The sequence below is a fragment of the Myotis daubentonii genome, chromosome 21 (assembly GCF_963259705.1).
Source record: "Myotis daubentonii chromosome 21, mMyoDau2.1, whole genome shotgun sequence".
In the NCBI taxonomy this organism is placed as follows: domain Eukaryota; kingdom Metazoa; phylum Chordata; class Mammalia; order Chiroptera; family Vespertilionidae; genus Myotis; species Myotis daubentonii.
The window spans coordinates 17,119,188-17,139,152 of NC_081860.1; the positions used below are offsets into that span (position 1 = coordinate 17,119,188).

The following is a 19,965-nucleotide window of genomic DNA, read 5'->3' on the forward strand; positions in this document are numbered from 1 at the left end:
TATCCAAAATATTATCATCTTCAACATGTGAGCAATATTTAAAATTGATGTACTTTACTGTTTTTCTCATAGAGCCTTACAAAACTAATGCACATTTTACAGTTTCAACACATCTCTGGTAAGACTAGCCACATTTTCAGCACTCAGTGGTCACATGTCTTTGTTGATCATAAATTTAGTTTCCCTACCAGGCAAAGGTTTGAACACAAAAGCTTTTGCTGCTCATGGCTGCTTATGGTCTCAAAAAGATGAACTATGGTGAGAGGAAAATTCTTGGATGCTCTTTCTTCCATTCAAAAGCTACAACCATAAATGTGTGTGCACATGCAAATAAGTGAGATCATATTATACTGCTTTAACTCTCCCCCCCCCAAAATAATAATTATCTTAGACATTTCTCATGTAAAAAACAACTACCTTTTTTTTTTTAATATATTCTTAATGATTTCAGAGAGGATGGGAGAGGAAGAGAGGGATAGAAACATCAATGATGAAAGAGACTCATTGATAGGCTGCCTCCTGCATGTCCCCTACTGGGGATCAAGCCCACAACCCAGGCATGTGCCCTTGACTGGAATCAAACCCTGGATCCTTCAGTCCGCAGACCGATGTTCTATCTGCTGAGCCAAACGGGCTAGGACAAAACCAGCTACCTTTTGACACACCTGAAAATTTGTGTGGTAAAGATATATGAGAGAAATAGATTATTTTGCATTTCTATTAGAATTCCACCGTAGTCTGTCAGTAAGTCCAGCACAGCCTGTGGTTGCCTTGGAGTAGTAATATTTCTACCACCGTCAGTGTTGATGACTGGGAACAGTATTAACATTTTTCCCACGTGCTGTTCCTCTTCCCATTTAAAAAAATGGTTTTCCTATACCCATCTCCTACAGCGGTTACTAATGCAGTTCTTCCCCTGGTCCTCGTGTAACCTTATCACCACAAGTAAGTATGCATTCAATGCTGTCACCAGTCCTCTCCGGGCTCCTTGTCGCTTTGAGTGTCAGGGTGTCACCCTCTGTTAGAGACCCTGTCTCTTGCCTGTTCACTAGCTTCTCCGTGCCCTGTCTCACTTGAAGGTCGGTTTTACTGGATGTGAAATCCTTGGCTCGCTGTCTCTCTGGAGTATCTTTATATTATCTTTGGCATAACATGTTGGTATCCAAATGTGATGATAATCTAAGTTTCTTTATAAGTTATGAGCTCTTTTTAAAGTTCCCAGTTAGTTCATGCTTTCGTTTTCTGTGGGGAAGTTACTCTGCTGCTCCTTATCTTTATTGTAATGTTGTAAGGGATTTGATCCTGACACTCTTTTTGCTTATTTTTATGCGAAATTAGTTTCTTTGAGGTTTTAGAAACTGGCTTAGTTTCCTTGCACGTGTGTGTGTGTGTGAGAGATGCGTGTACTACAGAACATACCTGCTTCTTTCTGACACTATCTTATCTCTGCGCCCTTTGGACACGTTGACCTGGCCGTTCTCTACTGTGTGTCTGCTGTTCGTCCTGCTCAAGGCCGCTTCCTGCCAGCAGCGCCTCCTGTGTGGAGCGCTGGGCTGAGGCCTGGCCCAGCGTGCAGAGCCCCAGGGTTACCCAGCTCCGGGATTCAGGCTCCGTGGCCGGTCCTGTTCCCACCTGCGGTTGGAGGAGGCACAGTCCCTCCCGTGTCAGCCGCTGGTCCCACGCTGTTTTGCCATTCTTTCCAGTGAATGCCGGTTATTATTTGGGGTTCTCAGGTCTTGGGTGTGTCAGACACCTGTGGCTTTCCTCCCATGTAGCTTAGCACCGATGTTTTCTATGCGTTCTATGGTTTCAAGTCTTTAATCCCTCTTGAGTTAATTTCTGTGTATGGTGTAAGGTAGTGGTGTAGTTTCACTCTACTTTCTGTGTCTGTAGATTTGTCTTTTCTGAACATTTCCTATGAATTGAATTATGCGATAGAGGGTCTTTTATGATTGGCTTCTTCACTCAGCATAATGTTTTCAAGGTGGTTCATCTATTTCATAGCATGTACCAGCACTTCATTTCTTTTAAAGGAAATACGATGCCATTGTAATCATGTACCACGTTTTATTTGTCCGTTCACCAGTTGGTGGGCATTTGGGTTGGTGCTCTGCTGTGGCTGTAGGAAATGCTGCTGTGAGCATGTGGGTGTAAGCCTTCGTGCAGGTATATGCTTTCATTTTTCTCAGGTGTATAGGCGTGAAGTTGCTGGTGGTTTATTCTTTTTTAAGGAGAGTTTTTTCTTTTTTGCCACCTGAGTAGGGCTTGGGATGGGAGTGAAGGTCATGACGTACACCCAGCCCCTGGTGAACAGGGTCTCCTGGTTTGCATGGCAGAGGGCGCTGTGGAAAACATGCGGGAAGACACTGCTCTGGCTTATGATTCTGGATCCCTCGGAATACTGAGGTTTCCTTACACTCCTCTGCATACTTCATGTCCTCTTCAGGAAAGCGGAGGTGTGGATTTGAGATTATCTTTGCTCTTAAAGAACATTCAAGGAATTGGCAGTTGTTACTATTCTCGTATGCCATTTAATGCATTAGAGCGTGCATGCCCATTCCAGGCTAGGTCATGCGGTGAGTAACCATCCGGGAGGGAATGGTGACCACAGAGGAAATACTGTTGTCATTTTTGCTTGTAATGTTTTTAGTTTGTAGAGTGCGACATAATGAACAGCTGTTTGTCTTAATTAGTAACATTTTACTGTGATTGTCCCTCTAGGCTCCGGGATTTGGATTTGGAATTGCGATCTCTGGTGGGAGAGATAACCCCCACTTTCAGAGCGGGGAGACCTCGATCGTCATTTCGGACGTGCTGAAGGGAGGGCCCGCTGAGGGGCAGCTGCAGTAAGTGTGTCCCCTGGGCGCTGGGCACGCGTGGTGCTGGCCTCGGGCCCTGGGAACTGTTCATTGACCACCTGGGAAGTTCTCCAAGTGAATATATATTTTTCCTTATCTTGATCCTAAGTGGAAAGTAATTATATGAACCTTAAATACAGTGGTTCTCAACCTTCTGGCCCTTTAAATACAGTTCCTCATGTTGTGACCCAACCATAAAATTATTTTCGTTGCTACTTCATAACTAATGTTGCTACTGTTGTGAATCGTCATGTAAATATCTGATATGCAGGATGTCTTAGGCGACTCCTGTGAAAGGGTTGTTCGACCGCCAAAGGGGTTGCAACCCACAGGTTGAGAACCGCTGCTTAAATAGAAGGTCACTGTAAAAATAGTGGAAAAAACACGTTTACTCAGTTTTAGCTAGAATCTAGCCTTTAGGAACCTCTCACCCTGAGCCTTGCTGTTTTGTTCAGTAAGATTATCAAGAGGAAGAGGCCAAAGATACACTAGCAAAAAAGTAAGAGTATAATGAAAAGGATTAAAAGAAATTTGGAAAGAGGAGTATTTATTTTTTTAAAGGGAGAATACCTTTTCCCGGCTCTATGACATAGTGTCATTTATGCCCTGTGCTTGTACCACCGGGTTCACTCTGTGTGTGTGGTACCTGTTCAGTCCTTTGGGAAACGTGTGTTCATGGCTTTGTTTTGTTTTTGTTTTTTAATATATTTTTATTGATTTCAGAGAGGAAGAGAGAGGGGGAGAGAGAGAAACATCAATGATGAGAGAGAATCATGGATCGGCTGCCTCCTGCACGCCCCACACTGGGGATTGAGCTCGCAACCCGGGCATGTGCCCTGGCCGGGAATGGAACTGTGACCTTCTGGTTCAGAGGTCGATGCTCAACCACTGAGCCACACCGGCTGGGCCACGTGTTAATTGTTTTAAAAAAATGAGTGACCTGTGGGTACTTGCTAATAAGCGTGTTTGTGAGAGATCTGAAAGTAAATAGTTTGGCATTTTATCACGGATCTGAAGACAAATAGATTACCTCGTCCATAATTACAGCATTTCTTAGAAGTACTCATCTTGAAAATACCTTCACAAACTTACTTATATGTATGTTTTTCTCTAACGTGCTCTTTTGGTGACTTTTTTCTTAGGGAAAATGACCGTGTTGCGATGGTTAATGGAGTTTCGATGGATAATGTTGAACATGCTTTTGCTGTTCAGCAACTAAGGAAAAGTGGGAAGAATGCAAAAATTGTGAGTCTCTCTTACCTTTAATCGAGTAATGATACAGCTTTACTGTCGATAGCATTTCTGGTGTTTGACTGTGTCCCTCCTCTGTAAGAAAATGAAATCTGGGAAATACCGAGGCGTAGGGGAGGGGAAGTGGCACGGCTCTCTGTCAGTGGTAGCAATTCCGCAGGAAGGGAGCAGCGGACGGAAGGATTGCCGAGCAAGCAAAATATTTCTGTCCAGCGAAGTGAACTTGTAGGGGCCTCATGAGCAGAGTGTGGACCTGCAGCCCGTTGAAGGGAGAAATTCCGGACTGGAGTTGTCACGGCAGATGATGGAGGGTCCAGAGGAAGTCATTTGAATACCGCACATGCGCTCTCATGCAGACGTGGGAGAACTGATGGGCTGAGAGAATAGGAGAGGACGGAGGAGAATCACAAATAAGATAGATATGGAAAAGGAGTCAGAAGTGAAAGACAGAGCATGGCACCCAAGATGTGACAGCCCTCTGATGAGACCGAGTGAGGACCAGGTGAGAAGGCCAAGGGCAGCCCAGGGCCTCAGGCCACTCGACCAGGAAGTAGTGCCTGTCGACCTTGACCTTCAGGGAGGGGAGGAAATAGTGGACCCGGAAAGTTGGGCCAGTTACCAGAGTCACGAGGGAAGAGAACCTGGAGAAGTAACTGACACGGAGACCAGGGATGACATCGCACTGCAGGCAGGGCGTGCGGGAGGAGTGAGCCGCGTCTGAGCTCTGACACTAGGCTGAACGTTAGTGTGGAGGTGGAATACGTTTATCTCCTGGAGGTCCAGTAGGACCGTCATGGGCCTTGATACTGACGGGTCTGAAGCTCTTAAGGAGTCAAGTTGGGCTTGCAAGTTTGCTATGGTTTGGTCGCAACTACAGTACTATTTTTAAAAATACATTTTTATTGATTTCAGAGAGGAAGGGAGAGGGGGATAGAAATATCAGTGATGAGAGAGAATCATTGATCGACTGCCTCCTGCACGCCCCCTACTGCGGATCAAGCCCGGAAGCCAATCGAACCGTGACCTCCTGGTTCAGAGGTCGATGCTCAACCACTGAGCCACTCCGGCTGGGCCTATAGTACATTTTTGTTATTGGCGTAGAGTCCACCATTTATTTATTCAAACCACCAATAATTATTAGTTTTCCTTTAAGCTTGTGATTATTGCACCTAGACGGTCTTTCTGAATTAAAGCAAGGACTTTCTTAGGCCCACTCTTCCAAATTTGGTTCTTAAGCAGATCTCTTTATCAGGAGAGCAGAAAACACAACCATTATGGAAATGTATTCCTTGGTAATTTATTATAATTGTTCCTTATATCTATCTGATTCATAGTTGACTTAATTAACGTGGCACCAGAAAAGGGTCATTTTCCGCTCTCAGGAACGGAAGCCTCCTGTGCTGTGAAAAGCAGCCACTTAGCCGACAGCCCTTTTCTCTGTAGACCATTCGCAGGAAGAAGAAAGTTCAGATTCCTGTGAGTCGTCCGGACCCGGAGCCCGTGTCCGAGAATGAGGAGGACAGTTACGACGAGGATGTGCACGATCACAGAGGTGGCCGCGGGGGCACGGTCAGCAGGCGGAGTGAGAAGAGCTGGGCGAGGGACAGGAGCGCGAGCCGGGAGAGGAGCCTGTCCCCGAGATCTGACAGGCGATCGGTGGCCTCCAGCCAGCCTGCCAGACCCACCAAAGTCACGTTGGTCAAGTCCCGGAAAAATGAAGGTACCCACCAATTTGCTTATTGTTTCCACAGAAAAATGTTACACGAATTTTAATGAGAAGTGAACATGGGTCTCTTCCTGTCTTTGCTCTTGTTGCCTTGTTCTCTCCGTTCTTGTGTCCTGCTGCTGCTGTGGTCAACTCCTGCTAGGACAGGCTTCAGACAGTACCTGTTTTCTCTCTTTTTTTTTCCTTTTTAAATAGATTTTTATTGATTTTAGAGAGGAAGGGAGAGGGAGAGAGAGAAACATCAATGACGAGAGAATCATTGATCAGCTGCCTCCTGCACACCTTGGAGTAAGTGAATAAATTAGTATAAGGAATATTTTGGGAGTTATCTCTGTTCTGGTCATTTGTTACTTTTAAATCTTGAATATGGACAATTTTACCCATATTTCTCTGTGACATGACCGTTTCTAAACCACATAGTAGATGGCCTCGATCCCCTAGAACAGCGGCCGCCAACAGGTCATCTGTGAGGTCCGAAAGGTTGGTGACCGCTGCCTAGAAAGTCATTTTCCTTTTTCACCCGAGTCTGTTCCTGCTTCTGAGCACTCTGTGTATTTGCCTTAAGTTAAACTGTAACTGATGTAACTTTTGGAAGTTCGAGTAGCAGTTCTGTTAACTTTCTTCTATTAAAACGTTTTCTATTTCCCATCTTGGTTCTCCTTCTTCTTCTTTTTTAAATGTAGTGAGACCAAGAGTCCTTTCTCCCTTCTAGTAGCACTAGCAGCAACCCTTTTCCTGTTGGCGCTATGTTGTAGTTGTTGTTCTAGTTAAAAAAGAAATGTATAGCTTTGCAGACCTCTGGATTCTGCTGGTAGTTTCCTCAACTCTGACCAACTCCTCCCCCATGGATGCGGTGACTGTTGCCTCATTCCTGGCTCCTTGGTTGGTTGTGGAAAGGACAGGAGTGGCAGGTCTGTCTCCAGCCCATACCCACCTGGCTAGCTGTCAGCCTTTGTCTGACTAATACCCAGGTGTGTGTGCTAATGAATGCCCTGGGATATGGCTCTCCAAGGCTACAGGCACTAGGATCAGATAGGAAGACTTTTGCTCTAGAAACTTGGGAAAATAAAAACAGAACATGCATGGTAAGGCAGGCCATCCCTGGAATTGTCCCTTCCCAGAGTTCTCCGCCTCACGCACGGTGCTTCTTGGAATTGTGTTCTCTCGAGCTTGGGAAGCCAGTGTGCCATGCCCCACAGCCAGAGAGAACGGGTCTTCTCCGCGGGGCGTGGTCTCCTTCAGGAACACGGGGCAGGTGTGCGTGCTGGTCTTGTGTTGGCACCACGCACTTGCCCTCTGCTTGCACACAGAGTGCAGGCTCCCTGAGGATGAAAGGAAATGCTGTCTTACAGAGGGGCCAAGAATAAGCTCTTGGTATTGGTTCTGTTTTAAAATTTTAAAAAGTACATATGTTTTTATTGATTTCAGAGGGGAGGGGAGAGGGAGAGAGAGAGAGAAACATCAAGGATGAGAGAGAATCATTGATCGGCCACCTCCTGCACGCCCCCTACTGGGACAACCAGGGCCTGTGCCCTGACTGGGAATCAAACTGTGACCTCCCGGTTCTTGGTCAACGCTCAACCACTGTGCCACACCAGCCGGGCTATTTTAAAACTCTTTATGCAGTGATTGGTAGTCTTATACTTTTAAACGTTGTTTAAGTGTTTAGGATTTTATACTAAAGACATTTAAATATGTTCTTTCAGAATATGGTCTCCGACTGGCCAGCCATATCTTTGTGAAGGAAATTTCACAAGACAGCTTGGCAGCGAGAGATGGCAATATTCAAGAAGGCGATGTTGTCTTGAAGGTACACTCTTACTCTTATGTTTTAGTGAACGGAAACAGAAAGCCAGTTCTGGTGGGACCGCATGGCTTCTGCCCACGTTGGAAGCAGTTTTCCCAAAAGAATTGGAATTCGGGGTTTGGGGGGATGGGCTGCTTCGCCACGTCCTTTTCACACGTCCACACCGATGCCCTTCTTCAGGCAGAGAGTCACCCTGAGAGAGCTCACCGCTGTGCGTTTGTATCTCTCACTGGCAGAGCCACGGTGTAGGAAGCTAGGTTCCTTTCTATACCACCAGTGGTGTTGACAGCTGCTCTGGATGTTATTGAGATGTTTATTCTGTTAATTTGCTGTGTAAGTAATAGAAAGTGACTGGCTTTGGGAGACGGGCCAGGGCATGCTAGTTTGGGTTTTCTGTCCGAGTAACAGTATAGTAAAGATTTATTATTCCGGGAAGGAGGGGGCTTGATCACACAGCCAAGGGTGAAGAAGGTTTTGGGGTGTACAGCGAGCCGGGGAGCAGGGTAGCCACTGCTGCTCCTAGTGGACGTGAGTTACTGTTTGTATCTGTGCCACTCGCTTCTCACCCATGGCTGCTTTTCTGTTGCAGATAAATGGCACCGTGACGGAAAACATGTCCCTGACGGATGCCAAGACGCTGATAGAGAGGTCTAAGGGCAAGCTGAAGATGGTGGTGCAGAGAGACGAGCGGGCCACGCTGCTGAACGTGCCCGACCTCTCGGACAGCATCCACTCTGCCAACGCCTCGGAGAGGGACGGTGAGGGCGGTCCTTGTCCCTTTACGTGACCCGTCTCTTAAAGTGCTAGGGAGCTCGACGTGTTTGAGCGAAATAGTTTCCTACAAGCCAGCCGCCTTCAGAATCTAAGAGTTACAAATATATATGCATGGTTCATTTTATTTTTCCGAGTTTTACAGAGAAGTAATTAACATGCATCGGCGTATAAGCTTAAGGTCTAAGCGTGATGATTTGATTTGCATGTATGCTGAAATGATGGCCACAGTGATGGTGGGGTTGGCTGCTCTTGTTTTTAAGAGTCCACATGTAAGTGAGACCATGCAGTATTCGTCCTTGTCTGACTTATCACTTAGCATGATGCCTTCCAGGCCCATCCATGCTGTCACTGTATATATGTTTTCCTGTGGACAGCACGCCACTGCTGATCAGTGGCTGCTGAAGTGACTGCTTAAATCAACCATTTTACATGAAATTAGATTTAGTGCTTATCTCCATTTTCATTGGAGTACCTTACATTTCACTGAACTCATTTCCTGGGAAACTAAATGGCCCCTTTTATTTAACAGACATTTCAGAAATTCATTCGCTGGCATCAGATCATTCTGGTCGGTCACATGACAGGGCTCCCCGCCACAGCCGGTCGCGATCTCCTGACCAGCGGTCAGAGCCTTCTGACCATTCCAGACATTCGCCACAGCAGCCCAGCAACGGCAGGTAATCATACTCTTTTTAAAACATATATATATTTCTATTGATTTCAGAGAGGAAGGAGGAGAGAGAAAGAGAGAGAGAGAGAGAGAGAGAGAGAGAGAGAGAGAGAGAGAGAATATCATGGATTGGCTGCCTCCTGCATGCCCCCTACTGGGGATCGAGCCTGCAACCCGGGTCTGTGCCCTGACCTGGAATTGAACTGTGACCTGGTTCATAACTCAACACTCAACACCGAGCCATACCGGCTGGGCAGTAATCACACTCTTGTCCAAAATAGAGTAGTTATGTGTGCTAGGTCCGTGTTTCTAGCATTACTTACAACTAAATCTAGAAGGTAGGTTTTCTTTTGACTATTCAAGATTATGTCTGTTTTTTCTTAATCAATTTAAGTATTTCTTATCTAGAAAAACAGAGGTCAGTCAAACTTCTCCTTAAAGAGCCAAATAGTAAAATATTTTAGGCATGCAAACCATATCCCTTGTCACTACTCAGCTCTGTCTTTGTATTACAGAAGGAACCGTGGACAATATGTAAATGAATAGGCCTGGCTGTGTTCCAATAAAACTTTATTGATAAAAACAGTTGTCCCACAGCTGCAATTTGCTGAGGCCTGCAAGCTTATATAATTCATTGCTCAGGGAAGTTAGCCATAATAGGAGTCTTTTACTAGACTGATTAGCCTGTTGTATAGAACACGCGTTCCAAAGTGCAACTTGTGGTCCAAAGCCAGCCTGCTGCCTAGTTTTGCAAATAAAGTTTTATTACAGCCCATTCTGCAATGACATAATTAAGAGGTTGCAACAGAGGCTGCATGACCCACAGCAGAAAAAGTTAGCCAATCCCTGGTTTAGAATGTTAAAATAGTTTTGTTTTTAAGCTAAAAAACAATCTATGGGTAGAGAGAATTATTACACTGATTTTCTTCAGACCTTGTTTGTTGCTCAGTTTGTGTTTTATTCAGTCTTGTTTCAGAGCTCACACTGGGCCAAGACTTGTGCCTGTGTGAAAACGGTTTTAATGTGCAGTCTAGAATACGTTAAACAGCACAGCTCTAGGCTGCATGTATTATTGAATAATGCCTCCATCTCTTGGTAGATAACAGAAATGCACTAAAGAGAGCATTGATTTTTCAAATATTAAGAAAAATGTAATGGAATTATATGAGTCCCATCTGAAATGTTATTGAAATCATAATAATTGTACTACAATCATAGTAATTATAGTATTTTCATTGGCTGCCTCCTGCACACCCCCCTACTGGAGAGGGAGCCCGCAACCCGGGCACGTGCCCTGACTGGGAATCGAACTGTGACCTCCTGGTTCATAGGTCGGCGCTCAACCACTGAGCCACGCCGGCCGGGCAACTGCTAGCTTTTTGTAACCGTCTGAGAGCTGTTAGAGGAAGCCCCTTGTCATCGTTTGTTAAAGTTTTTCTCTTATAAGAGACGTTCCCAGCTTCTTCACTCTCCTGACTTTTTCATTTGATCCATGTGTAGTCACCGGAGCAGAGAGGAGGAGAGAGCGTCCAAACCCGGGACCGTCTCGCCTCCCGTGAAGCACGCGGACGATCGTGCCCCGAAGGCAGTGGAAGAGGGCCCCGTGGAGAGAAACGAGAAGGCGGCAGCCGCTCTTCCAGGTGAGCCTCAGGCACCGAGTCCAGAGGACATGCCCTCCGGCCGCAGGTCTGCCGGGTCAGGGGAGACTTCAGAGGGCTGCTAGTGTTGTTGTTGTTATTACAGCTACTGCTTCCTGCGTTGAATTTTCTGAACTTCCAGCATTTTCTTTATGGCGGAGGGTTGGCATGGATCAGTAGGCGGGCATGGATGTTTTTCTAGATCGGAGTTACTCACGGTTAACAGCTACTCACAGTGAGGACGGTGGTTCTGCAGCTGTTTCCTGAAGAGAAACATTAGCTTGGCTGAAGAAAAACATTTCAGGTTATCTGCTTAATGAAAGGGTTTTCATAAACACTGGTTAAGTGTGCCCTGTAGAGCTGTGTGTGAGATCAGACGCAAGAATCCGAAGGTTTCGAGATCTGCTTGCTTGAAAGGCCTGGAGGTTTCGGTTCTAATGCCTCTTAGGTCCTTTTCTCAAGGCTTTGGGCTCTGCTTGCTTGTGGTGGCATGTGGGTAATAGGAAAACTCATCTCCCACAGGGAGGACAGACGGCTGCTTGGGCGGCCATAGCAGAAGTGTCGGCTCTCCTATATTCTCAGTCTCCTGGGGCTCTTCCTACGCCTGGGTTTCTCGGGCCCTCCCAGCTGGTCCTGTGCAGGGCACGGGCGATGGTGCCACACCATGCCTGTTACCAAGACGTTAGGGTTTATAACTAACCACACTCTTCACTCTTCACATGTAATACATGCCCCTTACCAGGTTCTCCGAACTCACATGTTTTGCAGACCTTCTTGTTTGATTATTTCACTGTTTTCTTACATAGTGATTTCTGCAGCATTTAAATGTTCTCTCTTTTAGAACCGAAGCCTGTGTATGCTCAAGTTGGACAACCAGATGTGGATTTACCTGTCAGCCCGTCCGATGGTGTCCTGCCCAATTCCACGCATGAAGACGGGATCCTTCGGTAACGCGGCTTTAACTTGGGCTGTCCTCTCTAGCCATTGCTAAGCGTCATTGAACGTGAGAGTGCCGTTTCCAACCATATGGCAGATATTGAAAAACACTGCATCCCATTAATGCTGTGATTGGGTTTTAAAAATTATTTATATGATAGAATCAGAGATGAGAGAACAGCAAAGGTACTTTCTGGATGTTTACTTTTTTCTCGTCATTGTCTCCTACCTAGTTTTTAGGTCATGAATTAAAAAATTGTTTTCTATTTAGACACCAGATTTTTGACAAACTTTCTAATGCCCTAGCGTTTTTTTTTATCAGTGTTTCTCCATTTCAGCAGTATTGACCTTTAGGCCAAACCTCTGTTTCTTAGTGGCTTGTGTAGTAGCATCCTTGGCCACTAGCTGACAGTACACACCCCTCCCCCTCACCCCCGGGGTGTGCCAACCAGAAATGGTTCCAGACGCTTCCTGGGGCAAACACAGCCCCGGTTGAGAGCCTGCTCTGGATTAGTTAGCATCTCTAAGTTTTTTATATTCTACACCTTGTATCACTTCACATTCTTCAGTTGATGGGCTTGAGACGTACATGCTGTAACCAGGTTCCACGCCATCTTGGTTGTGGAACAGTTCTGCTGCCTCCGTGGTGACGTGATGTGGCGCTGTGAGCCTGACCCTCGGCTGTCCTCCAGCAGTGCTGTGGGCGACAGTTCAGACACGATGGTCCTTTATTTCATTCTGAACATGGTTTTCATGGTAGCAGTTGGCTGTAACTCCTCAAGCCTCTCTTCACCGTTTCAAACGAGATATTTGTTTCCACAGGCCCAGCATGAAATTGGTGAAATTCAGAAAAGGAGATAGCGTGGGTTTGCGGCTGGCTGGTGGCAATGATGTCGGAATATTTGTCGCTGGCGTTCTAGAAGATAGTCCTGCAGCCAAAGAAGGCTTGGAAGAGGGCGATCAAATTCTCAGGGTACGTCAGCGCACTCACGCATGTGGGGTTGAAGCACGTAGAGCTCTAGGAAGAGGAGTCCAGCATGGCAGACCCACCATACGACACAGAGAATAACCTACGCCAGTCTCTTGAGCCAAGTAAACATTCAGACCAAGAATCCGTGCAGTCCCGGCTGTGCCGGGCCTGTCACTTCCGGGGCCTGCGTTTGCTCTGGTTGAGGGCTGGGCTGTGTATTGCTACACAGCGGGTGCTCTGGTCTCGTTCTAATCCTTGGTTCATAGAACCTGCAAGACAAAGGAAGTCCTGGATCCATGTAATAGGCACCTTGTTAGTTCAGCTACACGTTCGGCAGCAACGCTCTGCCGTGAGCCACAACTCACAGTGGCCAGCATCGGACGCTGCTCTCCGTGGGTGTGGGCGTGGCCGCAGTCCCCCCAGCCCCCGGACCCTCAGCGCGGGGAGGTGGGGTTTCCTCCAGGCAGACATGGCCTCACCCACAGGAGCCAGGGCAGCCCTGTTGGTGCAGCCTGCTTTTCCCTAGCGGTGCGGCCAGTGACATGGGAACATCTTTACCTGTCTCTCCTCTTTTTAAAATGTCCGCACTCCCGCTGCATGCACCATTGTAATCAGCAGATCACATCTCCCGGGTGTGAGATTCTGCACGGGCTCTACTTCTCACCCTCCAGCTGTCAGTGCCCCTCAGTCCTGGCATCTCCCTGCCTGTAGGCTCCCTCCTCCCTTGTCCTGACTCTGTCTCTGACCCACAGTCTTATGGGCCATGTTCTTCTCTTCCCCCTCCTGCTCTTCAACCCTCCTCTGTCGCATTTCTCTCCTTCGGCTGTTGAACTTGAGTCCCTTCCTGCTTCCCTTTCGGTCCGTGCTGTCATGGAGTTGAGTAGCCTGGCTTCCTCCGTAACCGCTGCGCCTCTGACGTTCCTAAGCCATCCGAGGCCTCGTGTCGTCTTCAGCCTGCGCGCCCCTTGACTTCCTCGCTGTGCTCTGAGCTCTTGCTGTCCTTCTGGAACACCTTCCTGGGGCTCCACACACGGCCGTTCTGTCCTCCTCTGATCTTGGGTGCTCTTTCCTGCCTTTCTTAATGACTCTTCTAAACTTAGGGAATACATCCATTTAACACTGTTTCGGATTGTCCAAGTAGTGCACGCTACTGTTTTTTTGTTACCCAGCGCACAGTCACACTGACACCTGGACGAGGCCCTGCTGGTCCTCAGGACCGGCTGATACAAGTCACTGTTGACTGGCAGCCGCTGAGCCTACAGCCGTCCTGCAGACGTTCTCAGCGATGCCGAGCACGTCCGCTGTTCCTTTCCCATCTCATTTCCTTCTGATTCCTTTAGCAGCGTCTAGTAAAGTAGGGCTCTTTGCACATTTACAGAACTTACAACTTAAAATTTTAAAGGCAGAGATTTTCCAGTAATAATAGATATTTGGAATTAGAAGTTGTCTTTGGTCTAAATTGGTTAGATTTTGCACTGAATGGTCTTTAAAGTCAGGATGCGTGGTGACTGCTCTTTAAATGAACTTGCACCTTCACTTGCTTTACTTGGTTTTTGCTTGCTTTAAATTGTAGTATATTCTTTCTTCAGAGTAAATGTTTCCATCTTACAGATGTGATCTTTTTAAGTTGGGTAAACAGAATATTTGCTTCCTGTGTAGAGAAGCACTTTGTGACCCTTAAGTACGGCCTGAGTGACTTGTGAACGGCGTTTTGACAGGTCAACAACGTCGACTTCACCAACATCATCCGCGAGGAAGCCGTGCTCTTCCTGCTGGACCTGCCGCGGGGGGAGGAGGTGACCATCCTGGCGCAGCAGAAGAAGGACGGTGAGCGGGCGCGGGCTGTGGGAGCTGGGGACTGAGTTAGGAGTTTATTTCCATTTCAATAAGGCGCTCAGAGTCGAGGGGTAAATGAACGTGTTCATCTCACAGCGCCGTGGTAGGACCAACCAGCCTTAGCGTGTTCTAGCTTAAGTAGGATGCCGACCAACCCAGGGCAAGGCTCGGGAAAATCCCATTTGTGTGTTAGCCGGCAGAACCACGCAGAAGCACACAATTTTGTGGCGACGTTGTCTAGGCAGTGCTCTGGTGTCTGTTCATGTTCACGCCCCAGGATGCCTGGTGTTCTCTGGTTAAACAGGTGCCTGTCCGTGTAGAACAGGGCTCCCAGCCTCGGCACACATGTGGGCTGAGGCCTTCTTTGTGGTGGGGCTGTTCTGTGCCTCGTAGGACATTAGGGACCATCCCTGGCCTCCACCCACCAGTGCCAGTAGCACCCACACCCCCTCCCAGCACCTCACCTGCAAAGTGAAGGTGCTGGGCGTTCCCATCTCGTGAGGTGATGGTGGTGTACATGTGGCCAAGTGCCCAGCACGGTCAGGGTCAGTGTTTGTTGACACTGTTACGTTTGGTAATATTATCAGTGGCCTCTTCGCGCTGTGAATTCTCGTCAGCTTCATTTCTTACCCCACTAGCTATTGATAATGTTTTTGTCTTGATTCTTTTTAGTTTATCGCCGCATCGTAGAATCAGATGTAGGAGATTCTTTCTATATCAGAACCCACTTTGAATACGAGAAGGAATCTCCGTATGGACTTAGTTTCAACAAAGGCGAGGTGTTCCGGGTCGTGGATACCCTGTACAATGGAAAACTGGGCTCCTGGCTCGCTATTCGCATTGGCAAGAATCACAAGGAAGTGGAACGAGGCATCATCCCCAATAAGAACAGGTAAGACTGTTTGGCTGCTTCTCAGAACCAAGTAAGTAACGATGACAGAGTTCAGTTCCCCGGGGAATGCTGGGAGTGTGAAGATTCATCTTCATTGTCGTCACTGTGCCTGTAATTGACCCAGTTGTACAAACCCCTTGTTTTTAGTTCATCCAGTAAGCTGTAAGCTGCATGTGAGATTCTATCCAGGATTTGACATTTTACTCCTTGGGGGTCTTTTTCCATTTTGTGGTTTTAAAACACCTTTATTTTATTGGTGTCTCCTCTGGCGCAGGGCTGAGCAGTTAGCCAGCGTGCAGTACACGCTTCCTAAGACGGCGGGCGGGGACCGCGCTGACTTCTGGCGGTTCCGGGGCCTCCGCAGCTCCAAGAGGAATCTCCGCAAGAGCAGGGAGGACTTGTCAGCCCAGCCGGTGCAGACCAAGTTCCCAGCCTACGAGAGAGTGGTCCTCCGGGAAGGTGCGTTCTCCTCCGCGTGCTGGCCTGTACCCTGCAGTGTCCGCGTGCTCACGGCAGACAAGGTATAAACTGTGCTGCTCTTCCCTGGATTTCTCCCCAGCCGGGTTCCTGCGGCCGGTCACCATCTTCGGACCAATAGCGGACGTGGCCCGAGAGAAGCTGGCGCGAGAGGAGCCGGACATTTACCAGATTGCAAGTAGGTCGCCTCCACACGGGCTGGGGTGGCCGAGGTGTTCATTCCCTCAGTGCCCCTCTAAGGGCTGGGCTGGTCCCTTCACCCGAGGGAAGTGACAATTTGCTTTTGTTTTTTCACAATATATTTTTATTGATTTCAGAGAGGAAGGGAGAGGGAGAGGGAGACAGAAACATCAGTGATAAGAGAGAATCACTGATCAGCTGTCCCCTGCACGCCCCACTGGGGACCGAGCCTGCAACCTGGGCAGGTACCCTGACTGGGAATCGAACCCTGACCTCCTGGTTCATAGGTTGACGCTCAACCACTGAGCCACACCAGCTGGATTAAATTGAGAGAATTGCCATATTTGACAATTTCTCTTGGGCAAGTGACAATCCTCATTTTCGCTCAAGTTCCATTTCCTGATTCTCTTAGAAAAGTTGGTGTGTAGAGTATGAGCTTTGATGCTCTGAACATACTGAATCCCAATATAGCAGTCTACTGAGGTTGGGGGCCCCATTCAGCCTCGCCCCCGAGGCCAGGCCTCACTTGCCTCTCCTCATCCCAGCCTCGTGGGGAAGCACTGGTCTAACCCAGCGGCTCCCGTTCAGGGCAGATCCTCCCCATTGGCTGTCCGGAGCCATTTTCGTTGTCATGATGGGAGCGAGGGAGGTGGGGGCTGCTCTTGGCATGGGGTGGATGGAGGCCGTGGCACAGCGCACCCAGCTACGGGTTCCCGCGCCCAGTGTGTCAGCAGTGCTGGTGGCTGAGGAGTTAGTTCTCACCTCACCGCAGCAGTTTGATGTTTTGTCTTGTCCCGACTCCATGAACAGAAAGCGAACCTCGAGATGCGGGGACGGACCAGCGCAGCTCCGGCATCATCCGCCTGCACACGATCAAGCAGATCATAGACCAGGTGAGCTCCGCAGTGACTGCGTCGCTCTCAGCCGCGAGGGCTGTGGCTCTGAGTGGGATGCGGTTTGGTTCATTTGAGAGTAGAAAGGTGTTTTCTACGATTATTACCGGTGTACCGTGCGGAAAGGCGTGGGAATAGAGTTACATGCATCTAGAGATGGTTTAGATTGCCACAAAAGCATGTTCAAATACATTCACAGACGGTTTACATTGCACTAGCACAGCTCTCGCTGCGCTGCGATACTTGTGGTAGGGAGCCTGCTTTCACTCTGCAGACCATGTCAGGAGCCTTCAGTTGTCATAGTGTGATCACTCTACCCCCGCGATTTTCAGCCGGTGTGCCGCAAGAATTCCTAAAACACGCAATACCTGATTATTCAGTCACGGTACTGACCTTTCCCCCCTCAGATTGTCAAATAAAAAAATGACCAACACAACAACAACCATCTGGTGTGAATGAATCAAAATTATACCTTTTTTTTTTTTCTTCGTCACAACAGCAAAAAAATATAGTATATTTTTTGGCGTGCCGCAGAATTTTAGTAATTAGTTCATGTGCTCTAAGAAATGAAAAAAGATTGAAAATTGCGAATCTAACCGAATACAGCCAGTACCATCAGCTTGCAAGTATTGGGGCCAGCTTAAAGTTGTTTATTTGTTTTCAGGTTGGGCTGGAAATTGTATTGAATTAATTTCTAATGACAGTTTCCTGATACGTGCTCCTGAGACATCGGAGCCTGTGAGACGTCCATCGCGATTGGAGATCGTCTAGGGCAGCGGTCGGCAAACTGCGGCTTGGCAAACCGTGGCTCATGACCCACATGCGGCTCTTTGGCCCCTTGAGTGTGGCTCTTCCACAAAATACTGACTTCTGCGCATGGGCCACGAAGTTTCAATCGCACTGGCCGCACGTGGTATTTTGTGGAAGAGCCACACTGAAGGGGCCCAAGAGCCGCGGTTTGCCGACCACGGGTCTAGGCTGTGCCTTTTTCTGTGATGATTCTAATTCACTGTCTTGTATCCTCACTCATTTTTTTTGTGTGTCTCCAGGACAAACATGCTTTATTAGATGTCACACCAAATGCAGTCGATCGCCTGAATTACGCCCAGTGGTACCCAATCGTGGTCTTCCTTAACCCCGATTCTAAGCAAGGCGTGAAAACAATGAGGATGCGGTTATGTCCCGAATCTCGGAAAAGTGCCAGGAAGCTATACGAGCGGTCTCATAAACTGCGTAAAAATAATCACCATCTTTTTACCAGTGAGTGTCCTGAAGGCCTCCTTCAGCTAAGTGTCTGGGCAGCAATATGTGGGCCAACACGCTGTGTCGTTCCAACGCTAAAACCTCTGTCACTGTGGCCTGGAGGGCTGCCCGGTGCATACAGGCTCCAGGGCCCACACGGGTCAGAGGTCTGTGTCCTCAAACCCCATCTCTCAAATGGCTCAGCGATGAGGCGTGAGGCCTGGCAGGTCCAGGGACTCTGACTGTGGGCAGTGGTCTGGCTGTAAACCAATGTCATTCATTTATTTTTCAGCCACAATTAACTTAAATTCAATGAATGACGGCTGGTATGGTGCGCTGAAGGAAGCCATTCAGCAACAGCAGAACCAGCTGGTTTGGGTCTCAGAGGGAAAGGTAAGACGTTTCCTCTTATTTTACCTTTTAACCTGCTTAGTGAATTACATAACGACTCGGAGGGGCCTTTGAGTTACTTTGTTTTCTAATGGGTCTGGTTTTTATCATCTGTGTGGAGGGGTTACGCGAGTTGTTTTGGTGCCAAGATATTCCAAAATTCTCTCAACTGTTGACTTACCGCCTCAGTGATGTTCCCTCAAAAGCCTTCCTAAATGACAACTAACGGGGCGGGGTCCTGTCTCTGCCCCTGTCTCGCTGAGGAATGACTTTGAACCTGGCTTCAGTTTCCTCCTGTGAAAAAGAGGGGAGCCGGGTGGGCGACAAGAGTGTCCCCCAAACGCTGTCCTCGGCACAGGACACTCAGGACTCGCTGTGAGGACAGAGGTCCCTCTGAGGGCCAGGGGCGGGCACCTGCTACCCGTAGCCCCGCAGGGAGGGCACGGTCTCCGGGGCCTGCTAGACTGACAGGCGCGCTGCCCAATCCGTGCCCTGGGGTTTGTCTTCCCTCACTCAGCACCTGCTCACATTCTTACAACACACCCGGGAGGTCGCTCAAAGTAAGACCTCCTTTTTGGCTTTAAGTTTTGATTTACCCACATCCAAATGGCAGGCTTTAGGTTACCCCGTTTCTGCTGTCACTCTTCCTGGTTGGGGGCCTTCTTTCACGGGAGAGGCCTGTTGGTCCTGGTGGGAGAGCTAATGGTTGCTCCAAGTGGACAGTTCAGAGAACTTTTTATTTCAACGTGTTTTACCTTCAGATCAGTGCCGCCTGAATCCGTTCTGGTTGCTAGGGGAGGCTGTGAATGTCTGTTTTTTTATTTTGTTCTCCATTTTCTCCGTCGGCTTGGGCTGTGTTGTGCCTGCCCCTGCATGGCCCCTCCCCTCCGCCTGGCTGTGATGCAGATGCTCGGCTGTGCATGCTGCATGCTCCGGGCCCGGCCCGGCCCCACCCAGGACACGCAGCCCCGCAGTGCAGAGGCTCACACGCTCCCGTGGGGAGGCGGGGCTGCTGCTCCCACCACGCAGTGCAGAGCCTGTCAGGACCCTCCCCCTTACCACGCTCGGGGCAGGCTCTGTGAGCCGCCAGAGCACTCTGAGCCCCCTGAGCCCCGGGAAGCGGGAGAGAAATCACCACCTGGCAGCCACAGCGTCACTGACCTCTGCCCGCTGCTCTGGGACAGCACGCCCTGTTAGCGCCCTCTGGCGGCCAGGCTGCTGATCGCACTGTGATTCTCGGATGAGATTGGCTTGGAAGTGCAGAGGGCACTGTCTACCTATCTGAGAGGTTTTTAAACCTCAGATCTCCCTTTTCTATCCTTTCTCTTTGTTTCCTTTCTTGGCTTGGATTTCACGGTAAAGGTCTAACTCCCCCAACTTCTTATGTGAGAAAGGTAGGCTATCTGTTACCAGGATGGGTCGATGC

The 19,965-nt window shown here is 48.4% G+C and overlaps 1 protein-coding gene across 6 annotated transcripts in view; it reads left to right on the plus strand.

Moving 5' to 3' along the window:
- The window catches only part of LOC132222816 (tight junction protein ZO-1), a 55,408-nt gene that overhangs the window by 21,517 nt on the left and 13,926 nt on the right, over positions 1-19,965 (plus strand). For all 6 annotated transcript variants that reach the window (XM_059678050.1, XM_059678051.1, XM_059678052.1 and 3 more), the window contains exons 3-18: positions 2,722-2,846; positions 4,001-4,103; positions 5,553-5,829; positions 7,542-7,645; positions 8,232-8,400; positions 8,946-9,093; positions 10,587-10,726; positions 11,565-11,670; positions 12,482-12,632; positions 14,348-14,456; positions 15,138-15,357; positions 15,632-15,816; positions 15,917-16,012; positions 16,825-16,907; positions 17,957-18,167; positions 18,442-18,542. In XM_059678050.1, the coding sequence (XP_059534033.1) occupies positions 2,722-2,846; positions 4,001-4,103; positions 5,553-5,829; positions 7,542-7,645; positions 8,232-8,400; positions 8,946-9,093; positions 10,587-10,726; positions 11,565-11,670; positions 12,482-12,632; positions 14,348-14,456; positions 15,138-15,357; positions 15,632-15,816; positions 15,917-16,012; positions 16,825-16,907; positions 17,957-18,167; positions 18,442-18,542 (2,328 nt within the window). The remainder of the gene's footprint in view (positions 1-2,721; positions 2,847-4,000; positions 4,104-5,552; positions 5,830-7,541; positions 7,646-8,231; positions 8,401-8,945; positions 9,094-10,586; positions 10,727-11,564; positions 11,671-12,481; positions 12,633-14,347; positions 14,457-15,137; positions 15,358-15,631; positions 15,817-15,916; positions 16,013-16,824; positions 16,908-17,956; positions 18,168-18,441; positions 18,543-19,965) is intronic.